The sequence below is a fragment of the Nilaparvata lugens genome, chromosome 13 (genome assembly GCF_014356525.2).
Source record: "Nilaparvata lugens isolate BPH chromosome 13, ASM1435652v1, whole genome shotgun sequence".
Classification (NCBI taxonomy): Eukaryota; Metazoa; Arthropoda; class Insecta; order Hemiptera; family Delphacidae; genus Nilaparvata; species Nilaparvata lugens.
This window is the reverse complement of record NC_052516.1, coordinates 13,822,537-13,848,279: the sequence shown is the minus strand read 5'-3', so window position 1 is coordinate 13,848,279 and position 25,743 is coordinate 13,822,537. Positions and strand designations below refer to the sequence as shown.

General features: G+C 34.1%; 1 protein-coding gene across 2 annotated transcripts in view; it reads left to right on the top strand.

Moving 5' to 3' along the window:
* Nucleotides 1-25,325, top strand: part of LOC111056293 (box A-binding factor) — a 55,205-nt gene extending 29,880 nt beyond the window's left edge. For both annotated transcript variants that reach the window (XM_039439872.1, XM_039439871.1), the window contains exons 4-12: nt 1,107-1,363; nt 3,650-3,872; nt 9,205-9,420; nt 11,528-11,857; nt 13,734-13,962; nt 17,991-18,166; nt 20,195-20,320; nt 21,862-22,115; nt 23,242-25,325. In XM_039439872.1, coding sequence (XP_039295806.1) covers nt 1,107-1,363; nt 3,650-3,872; nt 9,205-9,420; nt 11,528-11,857; nt 13,734-13,962; nt 17,991-18,166; nt 20,195-20,320; nt 21,862-22,115; nt 23,242-23,323 — 1,893 coding nt within the window. In that variant the 3' untranslated portion in view covers nt 23,324-25,325. The remainder of the gene's footprint in view (nt 1-1,106; nt 1,364-3,649; nt 3,873-9,204; nt 9,421-11,527; nt 11,858-13,733; nt 13,963-17,990; nt 18,167-20,194; nt 20,321-21,861; nt 22,116-23,241) is intronic.
* Nucleotides 25,326-25,743: the final 418 nt, after the last annotated feature.

Here is a 25,743-nt window from a genome sequence, read left to right as displayed (position 1 = left end):
ATATTCTGTTTATAACTTAGAGTGACTGTAGAAGTGTGTGTGTCACCACCGTTAGACAATACTCCTGCGTGACATTGTCTCTTATCTCAACCTTATTATTTTAGTTCTATTGCTTACTCTTTCATTCTCCCTCTCGCTCTCCCCCTCCCTCTCTCTCACCCCTAATACTATTAAAAATCATATTGCTATCACTGGAATAGAGCAACAGGATGAGTCCAGAATGGCTCTCCTCCCAAATTTTACTAGCAGTGAATTTTATAAATTGTGCCTCCTTTTTCTCAATCACTCCTTCTTCCTAACTCTCATTTTCTTCTTCGATTATTCCCGTATCAATCCTCATTTTCTAGAACGAAACAACAGACCGTTTCTCTCTTTCAATTCTAGTTTTTACTTAAATTTTTTCTACAATTTATTATTCCTTATCTTCGAGGTGGAGAAAGAGACAACAGACTCGTATCTTCTTCACAATTCTATTATTTCCTCAAAAACTTCCTATTTTCCAGGTGGAAACGAGAAACAGACTCGTTTCTCTCTTTCAATACTATTTTTTTTCTCAATTTTTACAATTATTCCTTATCTTCAAGGTGGTGAACGAGACAACAGACTTGTATCTTCTCCAGAACTCTATTTTTCCTTAACAATTACCCATTTTCCAGGTGGAGAACGAGAAACAGACTCGTTTCTTTCTTCCAATTCTAACTTCCCTCAATATTTCTACAAATTTTTCATTCTCTCTTCCCAATTTTACTGGAAGAAAACGAGATAACAGAATTATTGAATAAAAAGACTAAGAAATTGTCAAAAAACCGCAGAATTTATTGAAAGTTAGAAAGACCGGTTTCGGTTGTTACACCATTGTCATAAAACAATCTGTTTATCAGAGATTGACAATGGTGTAACAACCGAAACCGGTCTTTCTATCTTTCAATAAAATCTGCGGTTTTTGACAATTTCTTAGCCTTTTTATTTAATATGATCAATTTAATACCACAATATCAACTTCTCAACTAAACAAAAATATAACAGAATCGTTTCTGTCTATCAATAAATTCTAACTTTCCTCAATATTTTTACAAATTTTTCATTCACTCTCCCTAATTTTCCAGGAAGAAAACGAGACTACAGACAACTGCAGCAGCAACAGCCCAAACGCGGCCACAATCGCATACCCGATCGACGGCGAAAACACGTTTCAGCAAATCAAGATGCACCCTCAGGAGCGTCGCTACGTCGAGTCACCGCATCACGTCCAACAGCAGATCAAGAAAATCGAGGAGGATGAGCGCTTTAGTACCGAAGAATACCACCAGGTGTCTCCACTGTTCCAGCAGAGTTTGGCTAACATGCAGGGTTTGCAGAATAGGTAAGGGATTAGATCCACTGAAATTTAAAATATCATTTTCCCAGGAAAAAGTTTTTAAACATTCCACTCCTGATTCAGTATTTACTCACATACTCACTTACTTACGCTCTACAAGTTTTGATAACTCATTAGATAACTCATTAATAACTCATTATGATCAGACTTCAGGACTCTTTCCTACGGTCCTTCAAAGTTCAGCTTTGAACTTGAATGGTTCTATAAAGAAGATCTTTCTTTAAGTATAGTTCAGCTCTATTGTTCAGTTCAGCTCTATAGTTCAGCTCTATAGAGCTATATAGATTTACAAGTCGCTACAACCCTTGGCCTCCCTCACAAAGCCTCTCCATCACTCCCGATCCACTGCCTGCCTTTTCCAGTTGCGAACTCCAAGCTTTCTCAAATCCTACTCAACATCATCTGTCCATCTATTTCTTGGCTTCCCTTTTTTTTTTATTATATATTCTTTCCCTCCATATACATTTGCAATCCTGTCATCACCCAATCTCACCAAATGCCCAATCCACCTAATCCTGCCAGCTTTGATAAATTGGACTCCTGATTCAGTACACACTGATAATGTTCTCTAAAAGAGTATGTTTATGCTTATTAACACACTGTTTTGTTTCAATAAAAAATCGACTGAGTAACTGTCAATATTGTAGAACCGTTCCATAATTGAATAAAAACACACATATGTTATCAAATTCTACACAGTGGTTGACTGTCAACTCAGGGTGTGCATTTCACTGTTCACTATCACTGTTGTTTTTAAAAAGACGGCTCATCTGATTGATAAATCATCAATCAATCAATCAAAATGACAACAGTGAAGAAATTAAATAGTGTAGTGTAGAATTTGAGAACATAATGTGTGTTTTTATTCAACTGTTTAATGTTTTCTACAACAACGTGCATTCAATTTTTTAAGTAAATAAGTGATTTTGTTTACTTACTGACTGATAGAGTAGGTCCCGGTTGCCCAAAAGCCGGTTAAATTTTAACCGTGATTAATCTTACGAGAACCAATCATGGAAGGCGTTTTTAAAAAGACGGCTACTCCGATTGGCTCTCATGGAATTAATCACACTTAAAATTTAACCGGCTTTTGTGCAACCGCGGCACTAGGTATGTTAAACTGCTTACAGACTTGAGTAAGAGTAAAAATATAATTCTCTCCAGTTCTTATTGTACTATTCTCATTCAGCCAGTATGAATAATCTCATTTGAACCTATGGAAATTATGTTTTCACTGTTCACTGTCACTGATGTGTGCAAATCTAGCTTTATGCGTCACAAGCATGCGCATTCCACTATTCATCAGCTGGTGCTTTGCTGATCAAAGTTTGCTTTGCTGAGCAAAGAAGAATATTGCTGGTCACCATCTCGGCCAATGACAGTGGAGCTCAATCGTCATTGGTCAACAGCTAATAGCCAATTGTAGGACTTCACCCACACTCATTATATGATTTTCTGCTGCTCAATTCATAAGCTTCCAGATAGATGATGGTGTAACATCTGAAACTAGTATCTCAAATTGTTTTAATAAATTTGTGGTTTACCCACAATACCACATCACCTTCACAACATAGAAATTTCAAATTCAAATTTATTTCACACTCATAAAAACATATACAGAAAGTATAAAACATATAAAGTCTAGCATCACAAATACAATAATTCAAGTAAAATTTGATAATAAATTGTAAGTGAAAAAAACCACTGGCATAAAATGACTCTTGTTCACCAGTGCCAATGAGAAGAAAAATAATACAGGAGAGATAGGGTTTTATGAAATTAGGACCTGGGGCCTATTTCATAAAAGTTACAAGTCCTGTAATACAGGAGAATCACCATTCCAATTACATGCTCAATATAGCCGATAAAGTCAGCTGTTCCTGTAATACAGGACTTCTAAATTTTTATGAAACAGGCCCCTGATAAGTAATCGGGAAAATAGATACAGATGTTTTTAAAATGGAATTGATTTTGTACTCATTTCAATCGAAACTGTAACAGAATGTCTTCCAATTGTAAGTTGATGATACATTGCAAATCTAATTAATTGAGTTAATAGAAACATTGAGGCCCGGTTGAACAAAAGCCGGTTAAATTTTAACCATAATTAATTTCACTAGAACCAATCAGAGAAGCCCTCTTTCCTAGATGGCCTTCTCTGATTGTTTCTTGTGAAATGAATCATGGTTAAAATTTAACCGGCTTTTGTGAAACAGGGCTTGAGATTGATAAATTAATTAATGAATTAATTGAATCTCATTGCTTTTCCAGATACACAGTCGCCTCCACCCCTCCTCCTGGTCGCGCCCAACCTACGGGAGCCGCTCCCAGGTTCCAGCATCATCAACATCATCATCATCACCATCACAATCATCAATCTGCAACAGTTGAAGGAGAGAGGTTCACCGAATCACCGCTAGATGGCACTCCGTTGCCTGTCAGACACTATGTGCTTTCGTCACCTTTTGATCTGCAGTATAACAACGGGATACAGGTTGGTAACTGCCGGAACTGTTGTACCGTATTGATTGAGTTTCATATTGTGAATGATTGATACCCCATAGTTATATTTACGTTATGAAGTTAGAGTGGAATGATAAGGATACAGGGTTGTCGATTCTCTATTACCACTGCCTTCTATTTTGTATAGGTACGTTATTAGACCCAATTCATACTGAAGTGACGTGTCTTCAATTTTTAGAAGGGGTACTTCGAATTATTATTCTTTTTTCTTGTTTCCACATAGTATACAAACTTTGTAGAAGAGTTGTAGAAGGATAGAGCTATCTGCTTTGTTTAACGTCGAGCGCTTAGCTCTAGGGACAAACTAATTCTGCTAGATCGCTCCAGCTGTACTATTAGTCCAGGCGCTGGCTTACATTGAGCATACATGAGAGAGGCAGAGAATTTGACTTCGGATTATATTAGGGGGTCTTTAGTGTATATGAAACTCGATGTCGTCACGTCCCAGGGTGGTCGACAGCTTGGGGGGGAGGGGGGTAAGTTGTAAAAAACGCGCGCTTATAAAATCGCCTGTCCTGCAGTTACTATTCATAGTACAGCTTTAAATTTTTTCTCAAAATTATGTACACATGACTGGCTTTCAATGTGGTCCTGAACATTTTTGCGATAAACCGCACAGTTTTTTCGTAAAAAAATAAAATATCTCGAAAAATGTATTTTTTTATTATGGACTTTTTGTTATTTCTCGAATATTCAAGTCATTAGCCGACTTAGAGGAAAATGCTTCAAATAAACGTTATAGGCCGTTTCTTCCTGAATCCAATGATATATATAGTTTGGGGGTTACGATCATAGATGCGGCGGTGGGAGGGGGATAAGTAGCACTGTTACGCTGCGGCGCGGTCCTCCCGCATGATTAATGCGCGTAATGGCCTGTCTATCGCATTGCTCCTACTAGTCTATGCATTCAAATTATGTATTTCAGGAACGCTATCTTATGTATTTTCGGTCGCTGAACACGATTTTTCAACTCTCAAGCCTCAATAATTGATAATTCTCATCATAATATACAAATTATGGTCAAAATTACAAACTTCTCCTCAGTCTGCAAGGAAACTAAGAAATGACTGTTTGAAATAAACGAAACTTGGGTTTCAAGAAATATATTACGATTGAATAATGATAATATTTATATGTGTTCATGTTTTGTTTCAAATTAGTTTATTGTCATGTGCAGCAGGCTAAATTATTAATTACACACTGGCCACGCTTACTTGATATAGTAGTCAGTTAATTTCCATGAAATGTTTGTGGAATTTCTTAGTTCTTCATGGTGGAAATGGAATTCATCATTCATTCATTATCATAATGATTATGTTTAGAATGAAAATGTTAATCTTTCGTGAATCTTCAGTTTGTCGTGAACTTTTGAGAAATATAATATTTTGAGGAACAGTATTTTTATAATGATATTTCACCAACTTTTGATTGATTCATCCATTATGGTATTCCCGTTCAGATTGTTTTGAAATGGTAACAAGTTATTCTTCCCCAAACATATTTATATGATTTTATCCACAAATGAATGAATGTATGTATTCCTGCACTTAGCTAAGGTATGGATTATTCCTTTATAGATTCTTGTATGTCACATTAATAAATCTCTGCATCAGATTTAGAAATCAAGTCTCGATGGTTTGGAGAGCATATTATTGGAGTGATTCTTTTACTCTGTTGCTTCTAATATGTTCACTACCGTACCTTTGTTTGATTTTAGACCATAGACATGAAAAGCTATGTCCACCTGTATCACTCCATCTTTATTGAGAATTTTCATAAATCTTCTCATCACAAAGTTTCCATAATCTTGCAGTGTATTGAAGTTTTGAAAAGTGAAGTGAGAGTTGAATTCAGGAGAGCCATGTCATCATTATGCGAATTTGTCAACGATATTTAGGGATTTAGTCAAATCCACAACTAGTTTCACTTACAATTTCATGGGCCAAGTGAGATTAAGAGTTTTTTTTTCAAATATCCATGAGATGTTGACAGAGATTGTGGTTATTGTAGAAATGCATGCTGCACTAAAACTTCAATGCTGAATTATCTTTAAACAGCTACCTAGTAAAAATACAGAGATCAGATTTTTTTGTTCTAGAATTAACTAAGACTAGGATTTTTGTTTGATTGCATCGTGGAGAATGAAAGAACTCTGTTTCTTTTTATAGGTGAGAATACACTTTTACAATTTGCCAGAACTATGTTCAGATAAAATTCGTTGGAGACCGAATAACTATTTCTTTCTATACGTTCAAAAGAGAATCACACATTTCTTCACTTGCTTCCAGACCATTGATAACATTATGCAGATTCTGTTGTCCATCAGAGTCTTGAAGAAAAATGTTATGTTCTTTTGAGAAGTTTATGCTTCTGAAAATCATTCTCATCTCTCATTATTCTTGTTTTACTTCATTCGATGACTTTCTTCACAATCTCCAGTGATATCCATAAAGATGTCAACATACTTGAACAGAATATCTTTGATGGAATATTTATATAGTAGCAGTCTTTTTTGGAAAGCCTTTGAAGAACTAGCTATTCCATTCACACGTTTTGGATGATTGAATGAGGGTTTGCTCCAAAGCATGATCGGTTGTCACATTTATTAAATTTTCAAGGTTTCATTTGACAGAGTGTCAATGTATTGACTGTATAGAGTTAATGTTTCCTTATTGGAAATTATCTTCTACTTCTATGGGTATTTTTTTGAATTTTTTAGATATAACACAGACTCCATAACATAGTTTGTGTGATTGAATGAAAAAATTATGGGATCTTTTCTCGTACATTTTCTATTTGCAATACCCGAGTCCTTCCTTATGAGCATGAATACAATTTAAGATAATTTTAACTATGTTACAATAATCAGTCATAAATTTCAAGTAGTCATTGATTTTGCATTGTGATTCTAAAAAAAATCCACAAATAGCTCCTGACTTCTTTCAATTATACTTTGACAATCTCTCATATTTGAAACGTTCATGAGTCCTTGTAGTTGTTTCATTGAATTGATTGCTTGCTCTCACACCTTAATTATACTGATCTCCCCTCAATAGATTTCCAACAGTATTCTCTCCAAATATATCAAATTCAACAAAGATATCTCCCATTCCACTTTTATTCAAGTACCACCCCAAGACAATCAGTCAAACTCAGCCAGATGAAAAGTATATATTGATAGATATAAGTTACAGAAATCAGATGATAAAGCTGCGTTTACACCAAAGTTATTAACAAAATGTTAATAACTCAATCTTTATAGATTATATTAGATTGAACGGAACTTGGCAAACACATAGACTATGTCCATCATGTGTATGATATGTTATGTTCAATCTAATAGAATCTATAAAAATTAAGTTATATTAACATCTCGTTAATAACTTTGGTGTGAACGCAGCTTTAGAGTTGTATTTCCTTTGTAATCAAATATTTAGTCATATCACATGGGAGTAATTGGAATTATTTCTGCTTCAACTGTAAATTTATATTAAGAAAATATTTTACTCCTGTTATACGGTGGGGTAGCCTATATTATTTGTTTAACTTACTCCATTACTTGACTTTCGCAATTCCAAAGTGATCATTGAACTAAATCGAATAATTATTCTCTCTTAATGGAATGTCAGTTTTTTATCGACTGAAAAACACAATAGGATTCCTAACAAGATGGTTTATCATTACAATGTAATCATAAATAATGATAATGAGATGAAGTTTGTAATTTTGACCATAATTTGTATATTATGATGAGAATTATCAATTATTGAGGCTTGAGAGTTGGAAAATCGTGTTCAGCGACCGAAAATACATAAGATAGCGTTCCTGAAATACATAATTTGAATGCATAGACTAGTAGGAGCAATGCGATAGACAGGCCATTACGCGCATTAATCATGAGGGAGGACCGCGCCGCAGCGTAACAGTGCTACTTATCCCCCTCCCACCGCCGCATCTATGATCGTAACCCCCATACTATATATATCATTGGATTCGGGAAGAAACGGCCTAAAACGTTTATTGGAAGCATTTTCCTCTAAGTCGGCTAATGACTTGGATATTCGAGAAATAACAAAAAGTCCATAATAAAAAAATACATTTTTCGAGATATTTTATTTTTTTACGGAAAAACTATGCGGTTTATCGCAAAAATGTACAGGACCACATTGAAAGCCAGTCATGTGTACATAATTTTGAGAAAAAATTTAAAGCTGTACTATGAATAGTAACTGCAGGACAGGCGATTTTATAAGCGCGCGTTTTTTACAACTTACCCCCCTCCCCCCCAAGCTGTCGACCACCCTGGGACGTGACGACATCGAGTTTCATATACACTAAAGACCCCCTAACAATAATCCGAAGTCAAATTCTCTGCCTCTCTCATGTATGCTCAATGTAAGCCAGCGCCTGGACTATATCCACTTGCTGCCCGAACATAACAGGTGTAAAACCGTGCTTTAAAGGTACACATACCAACGGCTATTATTGTTTCTATAAAAGAAGTTTAAGCATCAACTTTATTCATCAAGAACAGCGCTACAAGTTGCTATAAATTTGAAGTCTATAGAACAAACATTGAATGTGAAAAAAGAGTTAAAAATGCATAAAAATTTAATTTTTTTTTCACATTTTCAAAAACTAAGTTGACGTAATTTTTTCTATATTGAAGAGGAGACTTGCATTTTTTCTAAAATTTTTCTAACCAGTAGTTTTTGTAGGGTATGTGTACCATCTGCCTCAAAAAAGTGACTTTTGAAGTCCTATTGTTAGCTAACAGAAGCTGATAAAAATATTTCAATTGCATAGATTATGTCCTAAGAACCTGTCCAATAGATTAGAAAAAGAAAAAAAATGAAAAAAAAATTATTGAATGCACAACCTTAATAACAGATAAGGATAGCAAACTAAAGTTAATCAGGTGCAATCTTTATAAAGTGAATCCCACTACAGTAAAGATAACTCATTCATACAATTTTTACAGTAAAGCTGCGTTTACACCAAATTTGTCAACAAAATGTTGTCCATGAATAGTTTTCTTCGAAAAAGTTGTCAATTTTTTGTAAAAAACAAGTTGAATGTTCATGTGCGTTTCAAGTAGTTGGCAATAAATCCCGCACTTTGTTGAAAACTCGGTTGACAACTTTCGTCATAGAATAAAACAATCTAAAACAGTCTATGTTTTCTCTTCTCTGGTATAAACGCGGCTTAAGATTGGACAAATAATAATCAATTTCCAGTCAACTCTGTTAGATAAGTTATTACAAATGTGAAGTTAATTATCGGAATTCTTTTTTTAATTTCAGGTGAAATACGAGAGAGTGGATGAGCCTGTCAATCATCAAGATGACAACGAACAGAAACTGCTGAATCATCATCAACATCATCACCATCAGCATCACAATCATCAACATAATCAGCAGCAACCTGACAATGCGACCTACGTCACACTTGAGTCTGTACCAAGCAGTAATATAATCAACCAACATGGCGGAATCAACGCTAACACTTTTGCTCATATGGTAATCTATTTAGTACACAATTTTTCATAATTTGTTCCGAAAGTATGAGTGATTATACTGCCACTGTTCAAGGTATAGAGGTCCATACTAAAATAAACATATACTAGTAGTTCTGTGAACAGTAGACCTCACGCAGTATTCTCATTCACAAGTATCTTATTGAAACTGTAGATCTTATGGAAATACAGCAATAGACTGGCTGTAATCTTTGTAATCACTTGTCAGCTGATTTATGATGAATAATTCAATAGTCTGATTTTTACGGTAATATTGGCGTTCGAAGGAGACTCCTTTTCCTTTTGTACTATCCTAAAAAACCTTATGTACACATCGACGCGGAATTCAAAAAGGAACATAGGTAGCCTATCTGTCGAATTTCATGAAAATCTATTGCTGCGTTTCGCTGTGAATGCGGAACATAATTATAAACATTAAGAGAAATGCCAAACCGTCGACTTGAATCTTAGACCTCACTTCGCTCGGTCAACAATACATTTCAGATGGACACGTTAGCCGAGCCCGGCTGCCTGAAAAGCAGTCGTTAGGTCATGTCAGAGGCCCTGAAATTGATCAGATGCAACCTGAAAACTCTGAAACTCGCTCGTATTATTATTATGCAATCTATGTATTATTCTCGTATAAATAATAATAAGCTAATAATATCGGGTAACCTGGCTGGCTCAAGTCTGATGTCAGATTTTTCAGGTCGCAACTGATCAATTTCAGGGCCTCTGACATGACCTAACAACTTCTTTTTAGGCAGCCTCTTTATTATCGTCGTTTCACTTGAGGTACTTGAGGTACCTACTTATCAAGTAGACAGAAGGTTGATCACTCACAGGTGTAAGATTCAAAGTGGTGGGGGGAACGCCTGCGTGACGTCACGTGTAGTAAAGAAGTGATAGAGTAACCACACTGAGCATACAGTTTATTCAATGTATCTTCAAATACATCGTCGTTTAATCCCCTCAAGAGGAGATCTAGAACTTAAAAATTCCTTATACTTATTAGCGAATGAATCACCGATTCTAATTATGTTATTAAATATCCCTTTGATAAGGTTTGTTGCAGTTGTGGTAGTTTTTCGTTAGTATATTACTAAGACATTTTGAGTAATGCTTTTCTTTTCATCTTTCTTCAATAGTAGGTTTAGTTAGTCTACTAACTCTGCCTACTTATAACATATCATGCCTCACAAATATAGGAAATTCCGTTCATAGAAACCCACAAATTTCTCTTCATAACTATGATGAATGGTCATTATTACAGCGTACATCATCATTATGAACCGTCAGATGTCATAATTATGACGTCAAAATAGTGGGAGTCTATGACGTAACTTTTCAGAAAAAAAATTCAAAATCAAAATTTCCATTCACTACTGAAAACAATTGAGGTTCATGCCAAACCCGAAGGGTTTTCGGCAGGTGCCCAGTTACAAAAAAAGAACAAGGTACAAAAGTTGAATAAACTTAGACAAAATAAATATGACACTTGCAAAGATTTCAAGATTTTAGAAATGATGTTATAGAGTAGCTACTGGGTCAGAGTTGAAGAGAACAGTCATGGTTTCCTACTTCCCTACTCTGTCTGTCCTCCTTGAGGACCTATTTCTTTCCTCTTCTAGATAACGAAAGAATAAATCACAAAAAGTATCAAGTCTTCCTACAAGGCTTGAAAGTGTCTTATCAAATCGATAAATACGTTTAGGGTATTTTTTAATAATTGAATAGCCTACGTAGATTGGAAATAATGGAAAGCTTTTATAGAATAAATTGGAGACAGTAGTAAAACTAGGAAACGAAAATGAGAACTAATCAAAATCGTAACTTTCTGTTGATTAAATTGAACTTTTCTTCTAATTAGAGATTAAACTTAAAAAAAAGATATTTAGTTTTTTAGAGATTTAATTTTTAAAAAATGAAGAGATTTAATTTTAAAAAAAATTATTTATTATTTAATAACACTAATATAATAACATTGAAAGATAAAATAATAAGGTTGTCCTTGTGCTACCATAAATTAATCAGACATCAAACTTTTCTTTGATTAATTAGAGATTAATATTGTTTTTCAATTAGAGTTAATGGGTTCGAATTTTTCGCAGGTGAGTTACACTGATGAAACCGGTTCACCACCCTCAGAATACGCCCAACCGTCTCAAACTCACCACCATCATCACCATACCTACCAGCTGAATTTCCAGCGTCAGCCAGCTGATCAGCAGTCAACAGCTGATTCGTCAGTGGCAGCTGAGCTGTCTTACTGCGTGCAATCAGCTGATAGTCCGCTGGGCTCGCCGGTCGTCTTCATGAAATCAGCTGATCCGCACGCCAAGGCTGCCGCAGTCAGTTATTCGGCAGCGGTTCAAGGTCAACCTCAAGGTCACCAGGGTTTTGAAGGTCAAACTGGAGCGTTGACTCAGGGTTCACAACAGGTAATTATAGTTTATAGATTTTTTCTGGAAAATTGTTTTTCCTTCCGATATTGACCAATAAGGTGCGAATCACCATATAAAGTCACTATAGTGAGGTCCACGTTATAATGACAGTGGAGAAAGATAGGAGAACAACGTTGCCGATCAATGTCAATCCCTTCTATAGACGGTAGCTGATACAGATTTATTGATGTGATATTAAATGTTCATTCTGGTTTAAAATAATCAATCATATTTTATAAAGGAAGAAATTATATTTTTCAATTATTACATAATGAATTTTCACAATAGTATTATGTTAATTGATTCTACATTGTTAGAAGACGATCTGGCAACAGAGCAAAGCGAGAAAGAGATAGCGCTATCCGCTTTGTTGAATGATAGACAAGAATAGCAATACCATTGCTAAACAGACACTGCCAATATAACGTGGACCTCACTATAGGAATGATTGGAGGGCATAGTTGCCAATTCTCTTGTTCCACCGTTTCGCTCCAGCCGTTGAACAGTCCTATCTGATATGATGGTAATTAATGTAATTGATGAATCTGGTTAATAATTATCAATTAATTATATCTTCAAATATTGAATCACGAAAAATATTGTTATTCTCATGATTCTATAATAAAGTTTTAAATTTTCAAAATTAGGACTTCAGATAAGTCTATCCTTTTCTGCCTATGCAATTAATTACATTCTACAGATGGAAATAAATTGAAAGTTGCATTTGTTCAAATTCTAATTAATGAATAATAATTATTAAACGTAAATCCCAATTAAATGCTGTAATTCACCCCGAAGACTTCTGCTACTGCAAATATTGACAACAGGGTAAACATCTAGTTGGAAATTCGATGAGTGCTACTATACAAAAATTATTTTTCCAGCCCTGGAATCGAACCCAGTAACTCCTCCTAATTGCCGGTCAGGAATGCTTACCCTCACATAGTACCCTGGCTGACAAATATTTTTTGTATAGTAGCGCTCATCGAATTTCCATCTAGCTGTTTACCCTCTAACGCAGGCTAGATTGACTAAGACTTGAATGAACTTTGATTATATGAGTATAAAATTATTTAATAAGTTACCATTAGATGCTAGAAATGTAAGTTTTTGAAAATTTAAAACTATAATGTACAAGTTCCTGAAATCCAAACCACTATATTCACTCCAAGAATGGTAGGATTTGAGTATGGAGAACCTTTCTTTTTTATGATTTATTCCAATGTTTTAATATATTCATCTGATATGAATATCTATTTAGGAATCATTTATGTATAGAACTCATTTCTTGTTGAAGTTTATTGTGATGTGTGTTCCGACTCCATATTGTTGACTTCTGTGAAACGCTTTATTTTGTATTTGTCTGTGTGACTGTTGTATGTTTTATGTTTCCTGATGACTATGTCTATTGCACTGTGTGTTTAATGACAATAAAGAATTTTATTTTATTCCATTGTCAATATTTGCAGTAGCAGAAGTCTTCGGGGTGATTTACAGCATTCAATTGGGATTTTCGTTTAATAAAAATTACAAATTACATTCTAATTTCTCTGTTTCCAACCTGTGTATAAAAAGTGCAAAAAGGGTTCTTGCAACGATTTTCTTGTCTTTACATGTCAGAATTTCTATTCACTTAAATCACATTTTATATTGAATATGACATTGGATTTTATCAAAATATTCATAAATTTACAAATTACATTCTAATTTCTCTGTTTCCAAACTGTGTATCAAAAGTGCAAAACGGGTTCTTGCAACGATTTTTTTTCTTTACATGTCAGAATTTCTATTCACTTAAATCACATTTTATATTGAATATACATTAGATATTATTTTATCAAAATATCCATTCATTTCATTGTTTCTTTCGTAGATAAGGATGTTCGGTGCGACCAAAGGCCTGTGTCCTGCAGGAAGTGAGTCAGGCAATGCTGGTGGTGGTGGTGGTGCTGCAGCCTACTGGAACGCCCAAGACTTGTACAACTCGACTCAGGGCATGCCGACTGTGATAGCCACCGACCCCTCAGCCGGGGGACCTCAAACGTTTACTGTGTATGGACCCAATGGAACTCCACACACCTGGGAGGAAGCCTATGATCCAAGTAAGGCACTAAAAAAATATTGTACTTTTTCTTACATCTCCTTCTTCTTCTTTATCTTCTCCTTTTCCTTCTTCTTCAGGCTCAGCCTACTGTCTTCTAGTTGGTTGATCTTTTACTTTTCATTATTCTTCTTCTTCATTCCAATATTTTACCCAGTAGATGCTATACCGTCTACTGGCACAATGAATAGTTGAATTTATCACTTACATGTTACATTTACAAAAGGATACTTCTTCTTCATCTTCTTTCTCCTTCTTCTTCTTCTTCTTCTTCTTCTTCTTCATTTTTTTCTTCTTCTTTTCAGGATGAGTCGTAAACTACACATCTTTTTCGGTTTAAAATTATATAACTTATAATACACCTACCATCCATTTAAAGGTCTACCAATATCTCTTCTACAATAAGATTAATAATGAAAATATAGTATTTTATGACTGCTTTTGGAATAACATCTTTTCTCAATTTTCTTCAAAAATTGCATTTCCTTAATTGGTTGAATCTTCTCAATCCTTTTGATTAAGTTTTTGTTATTCTTCGACTTCTTCCTTCCCTCTTCTTTCTCCTTTATCTCTTCTCCTTTATCTCTTCTAAATTCTCTTCTCCTTTTCTATATATATTTTTTAACGAATAAAACATTGTTGAGTTCAATCTTCATTGGATCATCTGAGTACATCTTGGAATTATATTATTCTATTCAACTTTCAACAAAACAAAGTTCATGGTGATAAGTAAGGGAGCAGTGGGAGGATGTGACTTGATGCTTAACACCAAGCCAATAGAGAGGGTGCAACAGTTCACGTATCTGGGAACCTTGATCAATGAGAAATGGGATCATTCTCAAGAGGTAAAATGCAGAATAGAAAAAGCGAGGGCTGCATTCAATCAGATGGCAAAACTGTTCAAGAGTCACAACCTTAATATGCACATCAAAATCAAACTCCTCCACTGCTACATTTTCTCAATACTCTTCTATGGGATGGAGTCATGGACATTGACCAAGTCAACTGAAAAAAGACTCGAGGCTTTTAAGATGTGGCTGTATAGAAGAATGTTGAGAATTTCATGTATGGACAGAGTGACCAACAAAGCTGTATTGGAGCGAATGGATAAGGATTAGGAAGTGATGAGCATCATCAAGAGCAGGAAGCTTGCATATTTTGGCCATATAATGCGTAATGAAGAAAAATACGGCCTGCTGAAATCCGTTCTCCAAGGAAAGATATATGGCAGAAGAGGACCAGGAAGAAGGAGAATATCATGGCTGAAAAACCTGCGTACCTGGTTCTCCAAAACTACAACAGAACTTTTCAGGATGGCTGTAAATAAGATATCCATAGTCAGGCTGATCGCCAATATTCGGAACGAATAGGCACTAGCAGAAGAAGAAGAATTCAACTTTCCATGTGAAATACTGATTGAAATTCATTGAATAGTAGCTAAGTTGTTAATTATAATCAAATAAAATTTATTCATCAAAAACAATTACATTACAAATTAGAATACTATAACAATTAAGTTTTATGCATTGAATAATTTTTTAATAGGCGAAGATAATTCAATGAATAAATATACACCTCACTATAAATTATAGAAAATCAATAAAATAATCTATATAAATGATATAAAAAATTGAATATTTTTCCTATCAAGTGAGACCAAACAATATTGTTGTTGTCCATCACATCCAAAGTACATTACAAAGTGTCACCCATTACAAACCCGTTTGAGTTGATCTGCCTTGTCGAATGTTTGATAAGGATTAAATCAATGTTAAATTGATGCTGACTCTAAAATGGGAATCTCATTGAAGTAACATAGTTGAGAGTCGAATTATATTAGTATTTCCGATAGTTGTTGACTAATCATAAGAGAGTGCAGAGTGATCAGAGTCTCAAGTCAAGCTACAATATTCCACCCGATACCTGCTGTCACCTAGTGGCAGATATAAGAGTTCGAGTTGTCGACCAATGAGGAGAGAGAGTGGGCGGAGTCTCGAGTCAAGCTACTTCAATATTCCACCCAATAGCTGCTGCCGTCTACCGCCAGAATATAGAGTTGTTACACGTATTTCGAATATTATCAACCAACCAGATTTGGAGAGAACAGTTGTTGACACTGGTGATGGAAGTCGTAGATGATGATGATGATGACGATTATGATGATGTTGATGATGATGATGATGATGATGATGATGATGATGATAAAAATAAGAAGTTGAATAAGAAGAAGAAGAAGAAGAAGAAGAAGAAGAAGAAGAAGAAGGAGAAATGGAAGAAGAAAAAGAAGAATGAGCTTCTACTTTTTTCCTCCTCTTCTTCTTCTTCTTCTTCTTCTTCTTCTTCTTCTTCTCCTCCTCCCCTCTAAACACTATTTGCCTCAGATTGATGATACTATTGAAACTTTATTGATTGATAGATTCTTATATTATTATCAATATTCTACAACCAATCCAGCAACTAACTGATCTCTCCTGTAAATAATATTATTATTTGTACTCTGATAATAACATCGTAATCTTATCACCATTCTGATAACATCACTTGAAAACAAAACCGAAACTTTCTAAAACTGTCTTCTATTATCATATTCTTCACTACAGATGGGAAGAAAATAAAGATTGCGTTGTTGGGAGTCATATTGTTCGAATTCTAATGAATACTCATTCATTTTATTAGGGTTTTCGGTTAATAATAGTTCTAGTTTCTTCCGGTATCTGTTTTTGAAGTGTAGAATCGTTCTTCTAATAATATTAGTGATTGTGAGTTGACCTACATTTTATTTAGACTTCAGACTTTCGACTTCTATTTTATTTTGACTTTAGAATGAATTTGCTATTTGAAGAGGGTCAGTTTTGGGCAACGGCCCAATTATATTCATTTCTTCATTTTTAGTTTCAATTTTTCACATTTTTAATTGGACTATATAGTGTCAATTTTATAGGGAATAGTTTTGGGGCATCGACCTGTTGTGCCTTTTCATATAAGAATAAGACGGTCGCTCCTGATCAATTTCAAAGCCCTGACATGACCTAGCGACTGTTTTAGACAGCAGGGACCGACGAATTAACGTGTTCATCCGAACACACGTTCGTATAATTTACGTTTAGTATAAGGAATTATTATTATAAATGAAAATATAAAACTGAATACCCTTTTCTAATTATTTCGTGACGATATGTTTCGGCTACTAAAATGTCATTTTCAAAGTCAAAACAAGAAATCATTTAAAAAGAGGATACTCAGATTCATATTTTTATTTATAATAATAATTCGTTATACTAAACGTATATTATACGAACGTGTGTGAACACGGATGAACACGTTAATTCGTCGGTCCCTGCTGCCTAAAAACAGTCGCTAGGTCATGTCAGGGGCCTTGTAATTGATCAGGTGTGGCCTGAAAACTCTGACACCAGACATGAGCCAGCCAGGTCACTCGATATTATTATTATTATTACAATTATTATTATATAAATTCATATTTCATATGGTTTATAATTTTTGAAATTTTCCACTGAAAAGGAATTTTCTTATCATTTGTCATTCTTGCTTTGTATATTATTATTCATTTTTTGTTTGTAAGTGTATTTTTCATTTTTGTTTGTTATATTTTCTGTAATAAACTCCCTTCTTCTGGGGGTACCAGGACGAAGGAAGAAGGAAAAGGAAAAATATAAGTGTCATGATTGTACCATAGAGAAACAATAGCCTAAGTAGATATCCCATGGTATAGGGCGTCTATGTCGCAACTTTTACTGTTATCTCAAGCCGATTACTGTCGATTATTGTCGATTTTTACTGTTTTGTTGGGGTGAGAGTGTATGAACGGCACAGTATGAGAGACTTCAAGCGTCACACAGCTTCACGGGAAAGAACTACGTGAACTATCGGCTTGAGATAACAGTAAAAGTTGCGACATAAACGCCCTATACCATGGGATATCTACTTAGGCTATTGTTTCTCTATGATTGTACTCACAATTGAATGAATAAAACTAATAATTATTATAATATTTTTTCTTCAATTCAGGTTCACTATTCGGTTCATCAGACATGAAAGAGTGTGTGAACTGTGCTGCCAGTGTGACACCCCTCTGGAGAAGGGATGGTACCGGTCACTATCTGTGCAACGCTTGTGGACTTTACAACAGAATCAACGGAGTCAACAGACCACCTGTTAGGACTCATCAGAAAAAAGTTGCTGCGGTAAGTACTGAATCTACTGCTTTGTACTTTGGGGTGTGGACACATTTGTAATAATTAGTTACTGTAAGAATTTAGTTGCTGTCAGGACTCATATAAAAGTTGCTGCAGTAAGAATCGATAGTACTTTGGGATCTGGCCACATAAGTTATAATTAGTTGCTGCAAGAATTTAGTTGCTGTCAGGACTCATATAAAAGTTGCTACTGTAAGTAGCGATAGTACTTTGGGGCCTGGGCACATTAGTGATAATTAGTTGCTGCAAGAATTTAGTTGCTTTCAGGATTGATGAAAAAGTTGCTGCTGTAAGTAGCGATAGTACTTTGGGGTGTGGACATATTAGTGATAATTAGTTGCTGCAAGAATTTAGTTGCTGTCAGGACTCATATAAAAGTTGCTGCAGTAAGTAGCGATAGTACTTTGGGGTCCGGACACATTAGTGATAATTAGTTGTTGCAAGAATTTAGTTGCTGTCAGGACTCATATGAAAGTTGCTGCAGTAAGAATCGATATAGTACTTTGGGATCTGGACACATAAGTTATAATTAGTTGCTGCAAAAATTTAGTTGCTATCAGGACTCATATAAAAGTTGCTGCAGTAAGAATCGATAGTACTTTGGGATCTGGCCACATAAGTTATAATTAGTTGCTGCAAGAATTTAGTTGCTGTCAGGACTCATATAAAAGTTGCTGCAGTAAGAATAGATAGTACTTTGGGATCTGGCCACATACGTTATAATTAGTTGCTGCAAGAATTTAGTTGCTGTCAGGACTCATATAAAAGTTGCTGCAGTAAGAATCGATAGTACTTTGGGATCTGGCCACATAAGTTATAATTAGTTGCTGCAAGAATTTAGTTGCTGTCAGGACTCATATAAAAGTTGCTGCAGTAAGAATCGATAGTACTTTGGGATCTGGCCACATACGTTATAATTAGTTGCTGCAAGAATTAGTTGCTGTCAGGACTCATATAAAAGTTGCTGCAGTAAGAATCGATAGTACTTTGGGATCTGGCCACATAAGTTATAATTAGTTGCTGCAAGAATTTAGTTGCTGTCAGGACTCATATAAAAGTTGCTGCATTGAGAATCGATAGTACTTTGGGATCTGGCCACATACGTTATAATTAGTTGCTGCAAGAATTTAGTTGCTGTCAGGACTCATATAAAAGTTGCTGCAGTAAGAATCGATAGTACTTTGGGATCTGGCCACATAAGTTATAATTAGTTGCTGCAAAAATTTAGTTGCTGTCAGGATCCATCAGAAAAAGGTTGCTGCAATAACTACCGAAAGTACTTTGGGGTGTAGACACATTAGTGATATTTAGTTGCTGAAATTTTGTCGCCATTAGAATTCTTCAGAAATAAGTTGGTGCGGTAAGTAGACCAACCATATGTCAGGACTTATCAGGAAAAGGTTGCTGCAATAACTACCGAAAGTACTTTGGGTGTAGACACATTAGAGATATTTAGTTGCTGCAAAAATTTAGTTGCTGTCAGGATTCATCAGAAAAATGTTGCTGCAATAACTACTGAAAGTACTTTGGGGTCTGGACACATTAGTGATATTTCGTTGCTGAAAATTTTGTTACCGTAAAGGTACGTACAGATATACGCGCCGCGAACATGAGCAATTCACTTTTAATCAGCTGATGCCAAGCTTTTTATATCTGTATCTTACCGTTTCTGTAAAAATATAGATATAGTCAGCTGATTAAAAGTGAATTGCTCATGTTCGCGGCGCGTATATCTGTACGCACCTTTAGAATTCTTCAGAAATAAGTTGGTGCGGTAAGTAGACCTACCGAAAGTACATTAGGTCTTCGGCACATTAGTGATACCTACTGTCAACTATTGATTTTTCGAGTTTTCGAGTTTTTCCAAATTGTGAACGTTGGGTCATGATCCAAGTTCAAATTCAAACAAATATTTGATTTATTCCACAACTGTGTTTGGGTTTTTAACGGAATAATTATTAATGAAGATAATAAATGAAGATTGATTAATAATAACTGATGGAAATGTTTTTACAGAGCGGGAACCGTAGAACTGGAGTCTCCTGTGCCAATTGCTCAACCAACACCACCACCTTATGGAGAAGAAACAACAATGGGGAGCCCGTTTGCAATGCCTGTGGACTCTATTTCAAACTACACAATGTAAGTCCACCATCTACTTTGTCATTTGTTTTTAATCATAATCAGTATGAAACATTATAGGCCGGTTTCCGAGCTCGGGATTTAGCCAAGTCCTAGACTTTAAACAGCTGGAGTCAGAAAATTGTCTTTCCAAAACGGGGCGTAGTCGCACCTTTTGTAACAGTAGTTGTAGTTTTTATTTTCTCATTTCTATAATTGGAAACGTTTTTCCTTGACGAAATTATACATTCCTAAATAATTCAAAGTAGCTGAAAATTTACCCTATTTTCTCTTTATTTTATTTTGTGTTCAATTTTCTAGTTTTTCGAAATCTAATCCAAACGTGACTATGACAATGACTGAGACTACGCCCCGTTTTGGAAAACCAATTTTCTGACTCCAGCTGTTTAGAGTCTAGGACTTGGCTAAATCCCGAGCTCGGAAACCGGCCCCATATGTGTTTTGGAGCTCGACTTCAAACAGAGACAACTGATACACTATCTTTTACGCTATCTTTATCTATTTCTTACGCTATTTCTTCTCTATGCTTCAAACCACCTTTAGGACCGATTCCATCAAAACGAGAACTTGGTTTAAGCGACAGTAGATTCTAAACTAACGAAAAATCCAATTACAGAACTAATTATAAATTATGAGACTGGACTAAACTGCCGCTCAAACATAGTTCAGTTTTTGTTGAAAGCGGGCCTTACATACATAATCTATGTAATCTACACTCGAAATTTTCAAGTGTATAGAATGTTTGAGATGACTAAATTCTATCCAAAAATTATTTTTTTGGATTCCATTTTCAGTTTTATTCAAACAAGATTGATGTATCATTCCTTGGAGAAATGTATTTGAAACTACATAGGAATAGAGAAAATTATTAATCACATGTTACCTATCTAAAAGAATGCAACTTCCAAAAAGAATGTAAATTATGTTGGAGTAAACCTCATTAAAGGAAAATGAAGAAGAACCAAGTTTCATGTATAACATGTTCATGAAGATGTTTACTGTCTTGACTAATATGTGATTTCGCCACAAATACCACAGAAAAATGTTCATTCATTAGTATAATGTTTATCTGAAGTTCACTCCAGAACGCCGTAAATACGTCTTTTGAAAGACGTAGGTAGCCGGCGTATCTTTTAATGTAAAATATATGATTTGTGCCTTTCCTTTTGTTAAGTATTTGTACACAATGTGATAAATAAATGAGTAAATAAATATCCATTTCAAACTGGCTAAACTAGATTAATTGATTGACATTACAAGATACGTCTTTCAAAAGACTTATTCCAAGCTAAGCTACGGTGTTGTGATATCTTTAATTATCTTTAGCTTCATCGAAGCTAATTATCTTTATGCTTCCGTTTTACAGATAATACAACAGAGTAATATCATGATACTGTTAATAAAAATAATGCACATAATACTATCTTACATAATCAATTACATACAGATTAACTGATACCACAGAACAATTTTCATTTATTCAATTATTTTGTATAATTATTATAATCATAATTATTATTCATGTATGTTCATTTTTCTAGGTTAACCGTCCACTAGCAATGAAGAAAGAGGTGATACAATCAAGAAAGAGAAAACCAAAGAGCAGCAACTCTGTGACGTCAGGGGGAGCAACAGGTGCTAAACAGGAGAAGGCCTCACTTCTAGCCGACACCAAGATCAGTTTGAGCTCAATGTTCGACTCGAAAATTCAAGAAAGCCTGGCTCAGGAAGGATTTCTACAGCAGTCGTCTCTTCTGCTACCGACTGCGTCCATCTTGAATCGCCATATTGCCAAGTGAGTAGAAATTATAATAATATAAATTGGAATAAGACTGATTCATTTTTTTTTCAGATTGATTTCTACTAGTCTTATCTGCTATTCTAAGTCTAAAGACTGACCATTCTTCAAGGCATTCCTATTCGTTCAAGGCATAGCAATGCTATTGGAAACTTTAGATACAGTTGTTTGCGAGATGGATGTAGTGATATTTATCCATAATGTAACACTACAATGGTGTCTAGAAATACCACGAATTTATTAATTAACAAGTTAGAGAATAAATAGCATTGAATACTATACCAAACTAGTAGTTCTGTGAACAGTAGACCTCGCGCAGTTATAAACTACAGTCTCCTCTAATGCTGTTCATCAGAGTAAATTCTGTCCTGTCCTGTCCTGACGGCGAGATATCGGTGTATAAACGACTAATGGCTGTTTGGGTGTTGTATCGACAATGCTAATAATTTGATTTAAACAGCTAGCTATATGCTACTGCCATCAAAAGCTTACGGAGTTGAAAGCAGAGAAAAGTCGGGAGAAAATGCTATGCTACTTCAAGTTATCAATTGCATGCCTCACTGCATGTAGTTAATAGTCTACACAACAGCTGTCTTTTCACTAAGTTACATTGAGATATTGAATTGCATGCGTCACTGCATGTGACAGCTGATTTATGATGTATCATTCTAAATTCTATCCTTAAAATGCAAAATTTCCAAAAACCTTATGTACACATCGACGCGGAATTCAAAAAGGAACATATCTGTCGAATTTCATGAAAACCTATTGCTGCGTTCCGCTGTAAATGCGGAACATATAAACATAAAGAGAAATGCAAAACCGTCGACTTGAATCTTAGACCTGACTTCGCTCTGTCAACTATATTTTTGGTGAATTTCCTAGACCTATCTGAATATCTTAATGTTTTGGTAAATATTCTAATATTCAATTTTTAGTCGTTTTATTGTCTTTGTGGTTTTGTTCTCAATATAATCTCCATAATAAAATATACAGTATAATATGAATGTATACTATTGAAAAATAATATAGTAAATTACTAAGAAAATATCTTTGTTGTGTGTGTTTTTATTCTCAATATCCTTACTTTATTTCTTTTAATAATTTTTTTTTTCAATTTCAGTGTCTCGCCTCTTGACCCAATGGCAACCAGAGAGCTCAATCTTCCCAGTGTCATCACTTCCAGTCATGAACGGAATCAATAAATCATAAAATTATCAATAAGTTAATAAATTCATTGTAAAGATAATGTTAATTAATGGAAAATTTACTAGATTTATTGTTGAATTAGAATAAAATGCTGCTATGTATTATCTATACATACTATATTCAAATAATATTTATGTAGGCTGTACAACGTTATTACTTTTCCTATTATATAATTAATATTTTTTAACATGTAGACCAAAGATTCTGTGAATTTAAAATATTTGTAAATATATCAGTTAGGAATAAGATTACGTGAAAAATTAAACTTTGCAGAGTGACTATTCATAATCAAGAACAATAATTAGCATGAATTATAATTTTAAAATAATCTGTATAAATAATATACATGAAATAAATCTAATAAAATGATAAATATATTATTCAATCCAAAGTATGTATTAACTTTATTAGGTACCTTCGTTAAATAATTGAATTAATAGATCGTTTTTTCATAATATTTTTATTGTAATTAAATAATTTTTAATCGTATTCATAAACTGTGTTACTATTGATATTTCTTGTTTGGTTTTATACAAAATTGACTTCTAATATGTATCATTATCAATGAACTTGTAGATATTTTTAACGATAGCGGAGATAATATAATTGAAAAGAACTAAATAAAAAAATGTATTAATTACAGTAACAAAAAGTAATTTAACGTAAATTCACTAAGCTAATTTTCGACATTTAAATCTTTGAACTAATAATTGCATTGCGATAATTCTAGAGTCTTTTATGAAATGATTGTACAAACGTCAATAAACTAATATTTTAATGTAGTTAAAGTATTTGCTAGAATATTATATAGTCTATAGTAATTTTCGACATTCAAATATTTTAACTAATAATTGCATTGCGATAATTCTAGAGAGTCTTTTATCAAATGATTGTACAGATGTCAATGAACTAACATTTTAATGTAGTTAAAGTATTTGCTAGAATATTATGTAGTCTACATAAATTAGTATGTTATAGTATCATATCAATGTAAGCCTTATACGGGGGATGTTGTTACCATGACTGGTATTGTATAGAATAGATTTCCTATCAACTTAATTTGGGGATTTCAAGATTTCGAAAAATATTAATATAATTAGTATGTTATACTAGAACAATATGTATATTATACTCAGGTGATTCACTGGCCTTGATGACTGGAATAGAAGAATATTAATGGTAGAAATTGTATTTATCATCTACAAATATCCTGTACATATTTATGATTAGATTGTGTTACATTCATATTTTCTAAGTGTATTACAAATCATGGAATGATCTTCCCAATAATTATTATCATATCTATTGAATGGTTCTGTGTATATCTTTAATTGGAGTTAGAAACAAATGTGGGCGAATGCCTGTTATTTTACTTGAATTTAATGTATTGTCTATCAATAAATAAAATATCTATCTAGTAATCTAGTGACTGAAGTGTCACTCTAGTGAGTGAAGTCTAGTCTATGAGTTAGAAAAATCTAGAAAAACTCCAGTTTAGCTGTGTTTACACCAAAGTTATTAACAGAATGTTAATAACTTAATCCTCATAGATTCTATTAGATTGAACATAACTTATCATACACATGATGAACATGAGTTTGTCAAGTTCCGTTCAATCTAATAGAATCTAAAAGGATTAAGTTATTAACATTTTGTTAATAACTTTGGTGTTAACGCAGCTTTACACTTTGTGAATACTGTTGCACTCTTTAGGTTATTTTAAACTATACTACATTTGTTGAAATTTTATTATTTAGAATTATTGAGGAGTAAGGAGATATTGTTGCATGATTCTCTATTCTAATGTTTATTAACTCTCACATGAGTTGAAGTGTATACGGTGTAGACTTGTTTTTAAGTTCGAAAATTACCTAAAGAAACCAAAAAAGTTTATTCTGTATTTATTCTATTGATAAGTTTATCTTGCAATCACTGTTGTCCATTCAGAAATGAGTGTTACAGGAATAAAATTTGTACATACCGTTCGTGCATTTCAAATAAGTGTTCATAATTTTATTGATTCACCTTATACCAATTAAAAGCCGGAGTTGGGCCTATCTTGAGCCACTAATTGGTATCATTCATATGGTTTGTGTATATGATTCAATGTATGAATAAAATGAAAATCTATAATTAAAATACATTAATATAGGAGCAGTTAATTTGAGCAAGTGGTATTATCCATTATCTACAAACTATCCTGTACATATTTATGATTAGATTGTGTTACATTCATATTTTCAAAGGGTATTACAAATCATGGGATGATCTTCCCAATAACTATCATATCTTATACTCTTATGAGTTATTATCATTTCATATCGATAGGCTACTAGGGACGCACGACAGTGTTGAATGCATCCTGCAGATTTGGCTTCCAGCTCAGAAATTGAAAGTTCCAAACAAGGTGGGCTCA